The 12,690-nt window shown below is 42.1% G+C and overlaps 1 protein-coding gene across 5 annotated transcripts in view; it reads left to right on the plus strand.

The window, feature by feature from the left end:
* The first annotated feature begins 234 nt into the window (after window positions 1-234).
* The window catches only part of JHY (junctional cadherin complex regulator), a 65,108-nt gene continuing 52,652 nt past the window's right edge, over window positions 235-12,690 (plus strand). Inside the window, exons 1-2 of one of the 5 annotated variants that reach the window (XM_035009166.1) lie at window positions 235-395; window positions 3,040-3,455. In XM_035009166.1, coding sequence (XP_034865057.1) covers window positions 3,136-3,455 — 320 coding nt within the window. In that variant the 5' untranslated portion in view covers window positions 235-395; window positions 3,040-3,135. The remainder of the gene's footprint in view (window positions 396-3,039; window positions 3,456-12,690) is intronic. The other 4 variants (XM_035009168.1, XM_035009164.1, XM_035009165.1 and 1 more) reach the window with 4 other exon arrangements.

Genomic DNA, 12,690 nt, shown 5'->3' on the forward strand with positions numbered 1-12,690 from the left:
TGTCGCAGGTATCTCCTCCCACTCAGTGGCCTGCCTTTCCTTGCTTTCCAAAGATGGGAAGTCAGGGTGGCCCTACAGCAGCCTGGCCCAGAGTTCCCCGTCCTCGAACGCGGTCATCACAACCAGTCCCACCCCCTCTGCCGGGGCAGGAAACGCCTCCGCGCTGGCCCCGCCCCCTGAGCGGAGCCCCGCCCCCTGAGCGGAGCCCCGCCCCCTGAGCGGAGCCCCGGGCGCGCTCTGTTGGCCACCGTCTCCAAGGCAGCACCTGCCACGCGCGCGGGGCGGGGCAGTAGGAGGGAGGTCGGGTGGTGGCGGCTCAGGAGGATGCAGGCTGCAGGGGTCGCGGTCGCCGAGGAGCACTGGGCAGGTGACAGGCGGTTGCCTCCTGAACGAGGGTGCGCGCGCCGGGGGAGGGAAATGGGAAGGACTGGGACTGGGGGTGGGGACAGGAGGAAACTGGATCAGGACCAGCAGAACCCCAACGAGCCCGCGCCGGACAGCATTTGGGGCCCGGGCAGGAAGTGGGGGACCGTGGCAAGGCAGGGACGAGGGCCCAGGAACCGGCACCTGGAGAGGCTTTAGTGTCCGGACTCCCAGAGCAGCCCTGTCCTCTGTTGATAAAGAACTGCCCAGGGCAACAGACTCCCTCCCCGCCCCCGCCCCCAGGGACCTGTCACCTCCTTGACCTTAAGATGCCTTGGCTGCCGGGTCTTGTCCATCAGAAAAGAGGCAAAGAGAGAAAACAAACCGATCGTCCCTTGTGGGCAGCTTCCGGGCTGTTCCACAACAGGGCAACTTTTTCTCTTTCTTCTTGGCCAGAGCAAGGAGGGTGCCTTTTCACCTACAGACGGAAATTCGTTCCTCCCAGTACTAGAGGAGGAGACCCAAGGTCTTGAAGGGAACCCTAGGGAACTGCCGCGTCTTAGTGCCTGGATACCATTGGCAATATCCCAGTCTGCCTTGTTTACTTTTGTAACGAGGTTGTCAGCCTCTCTCGGTCCGAAATTTCAGTGAAAAACAATTGTGCCACTACGGAGCCACATTCATGACATTTAAAATGCCTACTTGCTAATTTATTCGAGATACCAGCTTTTCCTTCTTTAATCTCATGCCTTTATAAGATCAGGCCTCCACCAAAGCCCCAGCTTTGCTGGTGTTTGGCTTTCTATTCTCTGCACTATTCCAGATTTCATTAATTACACCAAAATAATCTTCTTCTATGGACTTTTTTTTTTTAAAGACTTTATTTATTTATTTGAGAGAGAATGAGATAGAGAGCATGAGAGGGGGGAGGGTCAGAGAGAGAAGCAGACTCCCTGCTGAGCAGGGAGCCCGATGCGGGACTCGATCCCGGGACTCCAGGATCATGACCTGAGCTGAAGGCAGTCGCTTAACCAACTGAGCCACCCAGGCGCCCTATGGACTTTTTTTTATTCATTAACTCTAGGAAACCTTAGTCCATCTCACTTAAGAACAACAATTGAGGGTACTGAATGATTTCATGAGCAATTCCAAATTGAGATAGAATGATTATTTTAAGCTTTGTCTTTAACAATCCCATGCACAGTGACTTAAACTCCCCCAGTAAAACTCTTACAGATGTTTATACAAACTGTTTCTGTTAAAATGTTAGTTAGTACTTGGTGGATTTGCTGCTTTCTAAAAACTCCATAAATCTACTTGTCAATATTAAAATAAGATAGGACACACTATGTATTTTTAAAATAAGATGATATAGCAGTCTGTACGGTTAAACAATAATATATTATTTATATTTATAATACCAGCTTGGGGAATTTTGAATTAAAAAGAAAACCACTTCATATGCATTTAAATCTGAATGCTACCTTTCATCTATTTTGTTTGTTAAGGTACTTTCCTCTGAGGTGTTGATGGTGTTAGCAACGAGGTCAACATTATTAGCAGTGCAAGGAATAGGAATAAGTTTGTGTTATTTAATTAAAGCTAGCATTTGCCAAAAGAACAAGAGCAAGCCCTGGAATCTCTGATGGTAAAAGTTTCTGTTGTCTGACCTACAGGAAAAAAAAAATGGCATAAAGGCAGTGAGATAGAAGACTGAGCAAAATAGAAATGCTAGGGAGAGATGAAAGGAAGCACAATCCAAAATCATCATCTCCTTTCAATGTGATACGAACTTAGAGCACCCTTTCCATAAACCATCTCATGGGTCTTTATGGCAGCCCTCTGAGGCAAGGAAGGCTCACTTGGAATCACACACTTAAGCGAGTTAGAAGGGACCCTAGCTGTTACTCAGGCCAATCTCCCACCCACGCAATATTCTCGAGGCCAGCATCCCTTTCAAGAAGGTAGACATCCAGCCTCTGCCATGAATCACTCAGTGGCAGTATGCACAAAGCCTCCAAATTTTGCGTTAAACAGTTTTAATCATTGTTCTTTTTTTTATATACTGAGCTGAGATTGATCTCCACGTAATGTCCACCTAAATTACTTATTCCTACCTAGTGGCAACCCGGGGGGCCAAAATGCCTTCTAAATGATGAAACCAGCCGATATAGATCCAGGTACAAAACAGCTTCCCTCTTTACAGTTCCAACTATGGAGGCCATGTTCTTCCCTGCTCTCTCCTTTACTTTTCAAACAGTAGATCCTGAACCTGTTTTACTCTATTCATGAATACTCCTGAACATGGCATATTTATATTGGTGCCCTGGGTATTTGAAATAAAGCCATCAAAGTACCGTCCATAATTAACCATTTAGCTTTGTCCAGGCTTGTCTGTAATAGGCCCTTGGAAGGTAGAAAAAGGAATCCAGCCATTTGATTTCCTCAATAAAGCTGTATTTGATTACTCAGGCTGTTTATGAACTCTACATCAGATGTGTTTCTGTAGAGAGAACACAATAGTTTTTCCAATAGACCTTCCCCATACAAAAGGGTACATACAAAAGGCTGCAGATAATGTAACAGGGTTCTGCTCACTTAAATGTTTGATTAACGTTGAAATTAAAGAGAATTCTGTAGTCACAAAGTGACACGAATACAATTTTTTTTTTTTAGGTAATGCTTTTGTGAACCACAACTTTAAATACTCAAGCCAACTGCTCCTATCATCAAGAATATTTGTATTCATATTCATATTTGTATGTTTTCAAGATGAGTCATAGTAAATTAATTCCCAAGCTCTCAATTCAATCTCCTGTTCATCATACCAACTTAAAGGTCCGGTCCACAGAGCCACCTTTCAAGAAGGACTTACATCTGATTTCAAAAGACTCCTTGGAATCTGATTCAGGAAGCTTCACTCAAGAGAGTAAGTCCCAGTTTGAAGACCAAATCCGGGGGGACAACAGTATGGAGCCAGACAGCTTAGAGGAGGAAAGCCTGAGTGAGACAGAAGAGGAAGCAAGCAGAAAAGTAGCTCAGAAGGATGGCAGAGAAAACCTCCATACCCAGAACAATGGCATGGACAACAGGTAAGGAATTGGCTTGTGTTCAACAGTGGGTTCTGAAATGTAAGTTAAGTCATCACTGGTAGATCACAAGCAACAGTAAGGACAGGCTATGGTAATGAACACCTTGTGATGCGTGTGAGACAGCTCCCAAACGCCTAAGGACAGCTTAAAGCCAGGCTTTTTGCCACGCCCCTTTTTTAAATAAAAAATACGCAAAAGACAAGGATAGGTATTAATAAGGGTGTATGCACTCCTCCTGCTCCTTATTTCCTGTCCGTATTCCAAGTGTCTCCACTGCTATGACCTGACCTCGGAGAGATTCCAGAAAGCCTGCTATAAAAAAGTGCCATGACTTAGAATCGGGTGGTGTTGATTTGGTCCAGGCACTGCTGTTTAGTGTATAATTCGGAATAAGTCACTTAACTCTTGTGGCTCACTCTTCTCACCTGTCAAATTGATCTGGCCTGTCCATCTCCCAGGACTGCTATCAGTGTCAGTAAATACATTCTGGGAGTACAATCCTACCTGAGCTTATGAAGGTCTACCTCCCACAGCTTACATAATCATATAAAGATTTAATTTCTAATAATCAGTATTTATGGGGTGTTAACATTATGCTATGAGCTACCAAATAATATGAGAATATAAATTAGTGCATTACTCAATTTTAATGAAAAAATTATATGACACAGTATGGAAGAAGTTAAAAGCTATTGATTAGAAAGAGGTTTTCATGGGGTGACAAAGTGTGTAGTCCAAAGCAGACCATCGGGGTTCAAGTTCTGCCACTTACTGGCTGTGTGAGTTGGCCAAGTCCATTTAATCCCTCTGTGCCTCAGTTCCCTCATCATTAAAATGGGATAATAATAGTTACTTCACAGAGTTTTGAGGCGAAAATAAATGAATATATACACAATGTATGTAGAACAGTGACTAGCTTTTTATAAGTTATAGATGTGTTAGTTTTTTTTTTTTTAAATGGGTAAAATATATTGAGGAAAGTTTCTTAGAAGGCTTAGAACTTGGGCAGGCAGGGTTTTGGAGAGAAGGTAAAAATTTGGAAACAAGAACCGAATTAGAGTGAACGTGTGACACGTTCAAGCCCCACTTGGTGGCAGAGGATTTGTTCTGAGCGTAGGGAAAGAGGACTGCGTAAGGGGCCTGATTATAGGGGCCGTCGAGCGTGCAACCAGCCCACACCCCAGATAGGGCATTGAACACAGAACGCTACAACTCGTCCCAGCAAGGCAGTCATAGGAAGGGCGCCTGCAGGAGCCAGAATTAGAGCCCAGCCCTGAGTCTTTTTCTTCCTTTCTGTTTTCCCTCCTTATTTCTTCCACTGCAAATATTATCGGGCAGAATCAAGCACATTTGCTTCTTAGGGATCTCAAAGTACAGTGCAGGTGGTAGGCGCCATGAGCAAGGTGCAGCCCCAGTGCTGGGGGAGGAAGAGGGGCTCAGGGAAGGCGTCAACCAGACAGTCACCCCTGCTTGGCCTGGCTACACCAGGGGGAGAGAATACAGGTTCTTAGGAAGACCATGAGAGGAAGCCTTGTTTGAGGAAGATTATCCTGCAAGCCGGTGCATTCTGAATTAGAGGGTAAACTCATGATAGACAAAGAAACTACCAGATGGTAATCATAATTAAAACGACAACAGTATCTCTTTTTAAAGGGCCATCCGTAATTTCATTTAATTCTTCATTGTCACCCTGCCAGAAAAATGCTGCTCTTCCCATTTACAGATAAGGAAAATGAGGCGAACAGAGATCAAATAACTTGTTTGACATCATAGTGCTGTGGGAGGATGTTTGTGGTTGTTGTTGTTGATGTTGGTGTAAATGATGACAAAATTCTAACCTAAAGAAAAGTACAGAGAAAAACACCATATAACCCTTATTGCCGTATTTGTTTCAGATATATATTTTTTAATTAATTTATTTTAGAGAGAGCACACACATGAGTGGGAGGGGCAGAGGGAGAGGGAGAGAAACTCAAGCAGACTCTGCACGGATCACAGAGCCCGATGTGGGGCTCAATCCCAGGACCCTGAGATCATGACCTGAGCCTAAACCAAGAGCCAGACACTTAACCGACTGCACCACCCAGGCACCCCTCAGATGTATTTTTTATAGACATAAAATATTACAGACAAAACTTCCTTGTTCCCCTTCTCAAACCCATTCCCCCCACCCCCATCTGCCTCCTTGGAGATAGCCAATATGTACGCTTATGTGGGTGGGCATCCTTCTTAGCAATCTTTTGTTCATTCACTGCATAGGTAATTTATAGTTGGGGAGGGAAGAGAATGAGTGTAAGAATTGACAGGGCTTGTTGACAGATTAGATATGGTGGCTGAAGGAAGAAGAGAAGCCAAAGGTTACTTTAAGGTGCTCATAACAATAGCTAGCATTTATAGAGTGTTTATCATGAGCCCATCCCTGTGCTAAACACTTTACATGTATTATCTCATTTAATCTGTATGGCAGCCCTATTAGGAGACACTATAGTGATCCCCATTTTAAAGGCTATACATGAGTCTTAAAGGGGTTATATTTATACCCATTTATTACATCAACTGAGTGGTGGAGCAGAGAACTCCTGCACTCTGACTCTACACCCTAAGCCGTGTTTTTGTCATAGCTCTGATGTAAGAGAGTCAGAGTCTCCTAGGTAATAAACGGTAGTAGTTTTACTGCTGTTTTTTTGTTTTTGTTTTTTTTCTTTTTCCAGAAATGAGGGCAGAGGAAAGATATTTTGCAGTAGATAGGCATTCTGGCCTGTGGAGAACAAAGCAAAGATCCATTAAGGGACCTCATTTCCCCAAAGTTGAGTTTTTCCTCTTTGAGTCCAGTGCTCAGGGAGCAGACTTTACCCCTTGCTCTTTACCCAAGGACAATGTAAATGCCACTCAATATATTTCAAAATCAAGAAAAGTACTTAGAGAAATCAAAATTATGGTTAGGGCCTTCGTCTTCTGATTCAGAGATCCATAAATATTGCTGTTTTCCTTAGACTGATTTGCCTCACAAATCTTCAATGACAAGACTATCATCCTCGGGGTTAGAATGGCTTTGAGCCCTAGGGATTATCTAGCGGTGTAGTGCTTGAGACACCGAATGTTGGGACGCCCTTTAGCCAAATAATGCCTCAAAAGTATTATTCAGGTTAGTTTAGTTATTGGCCTCCTTCACTTAAGTCTTGGAAACCTTTCCTATGTGCATTGTTGCTTGGCTCTGAGTAGTTTACTAGCCGTGAAACAGACAAATCGATCTCAGACTCTCAATGTGAAATTCAAGTAGGCGTTCATTTTTACAAGGTAGATGGCATTCTGGGAATTGTAGTTCAAAAAAATTAGTCAAAGCCTTGCCTTAAAACCATGAAAAACCTCTTTCTTCTTGCTGTTATAAGCAACAATTTTAAAAGCTGCCTGACAAATCACTTGAGCCCTCCTCTTCTGTTTTGATGTTACTAGAACCTCCTCAAAGCAATTACTCTCTTATATCTCAACAAAGTCAAGCCATAGTTCAATGTATATGGATTAGAGAGAACCTTTTACTTAATGGAAATTGGAGCAGTATTGACTACGGTGAATGAATCAAGAGTGGAGAGAGGATCTCCACGTGATAATCCTTAAACCCCACTCCACAACTAGCCTTAGGATACTGGGCGCTGGCAAAGAAAGAGATCAATGTAATTCCTCGAGCATTAGAAATAACCTCTTCGGTCCTGGGGCCTCTGAAACCTTATATGTTTAAAAAAAAAAACCAAAAACAAAATCAGAGGGCAGTGGTACAGTACCTAGTATATGTGTTTAATAAGAATACTTAAATGTAATCAGCTACCATTTGTAGAACTATTTGCTTTATATATTCTATCTTATTTATCCTTAGAAGAGCCTCTTATGTATTATTACCCCCATTTTGCAGACAAGGAACCAAGGCTCTGACAGTTGTGAAGGTTTATGCAGTTACTTAGGGCCAGAGCCAGAAATTGAACTGAAAGTATGCTCCCCTAACCAGAACCTGAGCCTCTAATTAGAAGTTATCTAGATAGGTGATCAGGGCTGATCTGATAAAGGATTCAATTTTACGATCTAGCAAAAATTAAAGTTGTAACAACTTCGATATGGACTAAGCTGAGGCCAGAGGAAATATACAAGGAAAATTATACGTTTTAGGTAAAGTAATAAAAGTTTTTAAAGGATACTCTGCCTTGGGAATAAACCAACATTAATCGTGTTTTGCTTTGGGCAGCAGGGTCATAGTCGTCTATATTCCCCAGCACCGCTCCTGGGAAAGAGAGATGTGTTCATTCATTAAGGTCTGTAGATGTCTTTCACATCATCTGGGAATCATAGCCTTCACCAGAGATCCCATATTCTAATAAACCACCTTGTGCGAGAAATTACTGGGCAGGAGTCAAGGCACAATGAGGCATTCTTAAATTGTTATGCTCAGAATGGTCTAAAAATAAGAAAGGGACTCAGTAATAATAATCCGCATTTGTATTGTGTTGTGGTGGTCTAAGATCTTCCTCTCAAATGCTTTTATATATATATTATTTCTGATTAATAGTACAAGAACCAGGTGGAGATTCAAATAGCAGTACTGGAGAACCGAAACAGTGAGTGGGTAAAGAGAAACTGAGTAAAGACCAAAACTCAGCATTTTCATTTCCCCGCACAATTCCCAGACTGTTTTGTGGAACACATTGGGAATATGAAGCTGAGGGCAGACTTTTCTCACAGGGGTGTTGTAGATTGTGTTTGTTTTGTTGTTGTTGTTGGTTTGCAGTGGGTAGGAGAGTAAAGATGACACCTGAGGGCATGTTGAACATTCTAGTATTGCTAAGAACACTGTGAGAGTTTCCAGGAGCCCACTTTCATCCCTGTTGGTGCCTAGTAACATTCATCCATGTTGATTTTTACGGACTTTACCAGATAGATTTTCAGTTTAAGGCCCTGGGTGGGCCAACCCCTTCACATACATTACATTACCCCCTTACTCTAGGGGTTTCGCACAGTATTTTGGGGATGGCTGCTAGCATTTTAGTTATTTCTGATCACATGGGAATGGTTATACCGGAGAAGTGACTTTCTGTTGCAGGCATTAGTCATTTCTGTTGTCTGTGCATCCATTTGCTCTCACACTCCGCGTCGTTAAACCCTGGTGCAATCCTCAGGGCAGGCACGGCGCCATCACAACAGATGAGCAGTCAGAGACAGAAGTCAAGTGTGTGCGTGGGCATAGATTATGTCCATTAAAGGCAGAGTCCCCGCCAGAAATGCTAAAGCCACAGTGCCCTGGGGTGTAATGCCCTCAGAGACAACCGCTAGTTCCTTTCTAGCTTATTTCAAAATTGGGATGCTTATGGTGTTAAATTAGTAAATAAAGAGTGAGCTCAAAAACCTCCCCAAGCATCATTTAAAGTTACATCGCCTACAATCCTGTAAGGTTATCAAGACGGTTAAGACGATTGTAAGCAAGCTATTAAAGGAATAGTTTAATCCATGACCTTAACTGTAGTCATTATTTCTACTCCCTGGCAAGTGTGAAAATAGAGAAAGCTTTAATTATTACACATTTTTAATATACTGAATTTAAAATGAATGCTTTTTCCAATTCTTATATACCATTGCTGAATTTTGTATGATGGATGTAATCCAATTAATAAAACTATGGGTTCTCAGAGCTGCAGGGCTCCTAAAGTAAGGCCTATTCCCCTTATTGTTCAAAGGAGGAATCCAAGGCCTAGGGTGGTGAAGAGATTCACCCAAGTACACACAGCCGGTCAGTGGCAAAATCTGGACTGGGACCCACGTTTCAAGGCCTGTCCTTCCACTGCCTTTCTCATGACATCACAGCTACCTTGCAATTGCAATGCTGTCAATATCAGGCATTTAGAAGACAGGAAATTCTTTGGGGTGCCTAGGTGGCTCAGTCGTTTAGGCATCGGACTCTTGATTTTCGCTCAGGTCACTGTCTCAAGGTCCTGAGATTGAACCCTGCATAGATTCTGCACTCAGCGGGGAGTCTCCTTGAGATTTTTTTTTTTTCCCCTCTCCCCCTCCCCTGCCCACCCTGGCTCACTCATACTCACTCTCTCTCTCTCTCTCTCCTGATAAATAAATCTTTTACAAATAATAAAATAAATAAAAGGCAGGAAATTCCATCTAAAGAAATATAAACGCCTACAAATGTTATAAATCCAAGGCTTCTTAGCCACCGTTTCTGGAGAATGCAAAGAACATCCAAGATCTCCATGGAAAATTCCTAGCGTGAACATTGTAAACGCTCACTGAATGCAAGGAATTGTGTTTCTAAATACTGGATCATACGTCATTTCCCCTGTGAAGATGCAGGCTTTCTTTCACACAAGATAAGAGAAGTGAGCTACGATAATTTTACATCACAATGATGACCACGTGCTCTTTAGATCATTTGTTTTCATTCAACTCACAGACTGTCCTTGAATCAAGGCTGGTACTTATAAGAACGTGGGGCAAATATCCGCTTATTTTGCAGCCATAAATCTGTTGTCAAAGACAAAGAAGGGATTCTGGTTGGAATTATCCAAATTATATAACTGCTGTAAATAAAGTTCACTAGGTAACAATCCAGTCCCTTTTTTTTTTTTAATTTTATTATGTTATGTTAGTCACCATACATCATTAGTTTTTGATGTGGTGATCCACGATCCATTGTTTTCGTATAACACCCAGTGCTCCATGCAGTACGTGCCCTCCTTAATACCCATCACCGGGCTAACCAATCCGCCTTCCCCCCTCCCCTCTAAAACCCTGTTTGTTTCTCAGAGTCCATAGTCTCTCATGGTTCATTTCTCCCTCCAATTCCCCCTCCCCATTTTTCCCTTCCTTCTCCTAGTGTCCTCCATGCTATTCCTGATGTTCCACAAATAAGTGAAACCATATGATAATTGACTTTCTCTGCTTGACTTATTTCACTTAGCATAAACCCTCCAGTTCCATCCATGTTGATGTAAAAGTTCGGTATTCATCCTTTCTGATGGCTGAGTAATATTCCATTGTATATATGGACCACATCTTCTTTATCCATTCATCGGTTGAAGGGCATCTCGGCTCTCTCCAGTTTGGCTATGGTGGACATTGCTGCTATGAACATTGGGGTGCATATGGCCCTTCTTTTCACTACATCTGTGTCTTTGGGGTACATACCCAGTAGTGCAATTGCTGGGTCATAGGGTAGCTCTATTTTTTAAATTTTTGAGGAACCTCCACACTGTTTTCCAAAGTGGCTGTACCAACCTTCATTCTCACCAACAGCATAAGAGGGTTCCCCTTTCTCCACAACCTCTCCAACATTTGTTGTTTCTTTCCCTGTCCATTTTTGCCATTCTAACTGGTGTAAGGTGGTATCTCAATGTGGTTTTGATTTGAATTTCCCTGATGGCTAATGATGATGAACATTTTTTCATGTGTCTGTTAGCCATTTGTATGTCTTCTTCAGAGAAGTGTCTTTTCATATCTTCTGCCCACTTTTTGACTTATTATTTGTTTTTTGGGTGTTGAGTTGAGAAGTTCTTTATAGACCTTGGATACCAGCCCTTTATCTGTAGTGTCATTTGCAAATATCTTCTCCCATTCTGTGGGTTGCCTCTTTGTTTTGTTGACTGTTTCCTTTGCTGTGCAGAAGTTTTTTATCTTGATGAAGTCCCAAAAGTTCATTTTTGCTTTTGTTTCACTAGCTTTTGGAGATGTATCTTGAAGGAAGTTGCTGTGGGCGATGTCAAAGAGGTTACTGCCTATGTTCTCCTCTAGGATTTGGATGGATTCCTGTCTCACATTGAGGTCTTTCATCCACTTTGAGTTTATCTTTGTGAATGGTGTTAGAGAATGGTCGAGTTTCATTCTTCTGCATGTGGCTGTCCAGTTTTCCCAGCACCATTCATTGAAGAGACTGTCTTTTTTCCATTGCATGTTTTTTCCTGCTTTGTCAAAATTTATTTGACCATAGAGTTGAGGGTCCATACCTGGGTTCTCTATTCTGTTCCATTGGTCTATATGTCTGTTTTTGTGCCAGTACCATGCTGTCTTGGTGATCACAGCTTTGTAATATAGCTTGAAATTGGGCAATGTGATGCCCCCAGCTTTGTTTTTCTTTTTCAACATTTCCTTGGCGATTTGGGGTCTTTTCTGATTCCATACAAATTTTAGGATTGTTTGTTCCAGCACTTTGAAAAATGTCATTGGAATTTTGATCGGGATGTCATTGAAGGTATAGATTGCTCTGGGTAGCATAGACATTTTAACAATGTTTATTCTTCTGATCCATGAGCATGGAATATTTTTCCATCTTTTTTTGTCTCCTTCAATTTCTTTCATGAGTGTTTTGTAGTTCCTAGAGTATAGATCCTTTACCTCTTTGGTTAGGTTTATTCCGAGGTATCTTATAGTTTTTGGTGCTATTGTAAATGGAATCGTTTCTCTAATTTCTTTTTCTACAGTTGCATTAGTATATAAGAAAGCAACTGATTTCTGCGCATTGATTTTGTATCCTGCCACATTACTGAATTGCTGTATGGGTTCTAGTAATTTGGGGGTGGAGTCTTTTGGGTTTTCCACATAAAGTATCGTGTCGTCTGCGAAAAGAGAGAGTTTGACTTCTTCTTTGCCAATTTGAATCCCTTTTATTTCTTTTTGTTGTCTGATTACTGTTGCTAGGACTTCTAGTACTATGTTGAACAATAGTGGCGAGAGTGGGCACCCTTGACGTGTTCCTGATCTTAAGGGAAAGGCTCTCAGCTTTTCCCCATTGAGGATGATATTTGCTGTGGGTTTTTCATAGATGGATTTTATGAACTTGAGGAATGTTCCCTCTATCCCTATACTCTGAAGAGTTTTAATCAGGAAAAGATGTTGTATTTTGTCCAATGCTTTTTCTGCATCAGTTGAGAGGACCATATGGTTCTTCTCCCTCCTCTTATTAATGTGTTCTATCACATTGATTGATTTGCGAATGTTGAACCACCCTTTCATCCTGGGGATAAATCCCACTTGGTCGTGGTGGATGATCCTTTTAATGTATTGTTGGATCCTATTAGCTAGGATTTTTTTTGAGGATTTTGGAATCCATATTCATCAGGGATATCGGTCTGAAATTCTCCTTTTTGATGGGATCTTTGCCTGGTTTGGGGATTAAGGTAATGCTGGCCTCATAGAATGAGTTTGGAAGTTTTCCTTCTGTTTCTATTTTTTGAAACAACTTCAGTAGAAT

Source organism: Mirounga leonina, unplaced genomic scaffold, assembly GCF_011800145.1.
Source record: "Mirounga leonina isolate KUSES-001 unplaced genomic scaffold, KU_Mleo_1.0 Mir_153, whole genome shotgun sequence".
Classification (NCBI taxonomy): Eukaryota; Metazoa; Chordata; class Mammalia; order Carnivora; family Phocidae; genus Mirounga; species Mirounga leonina.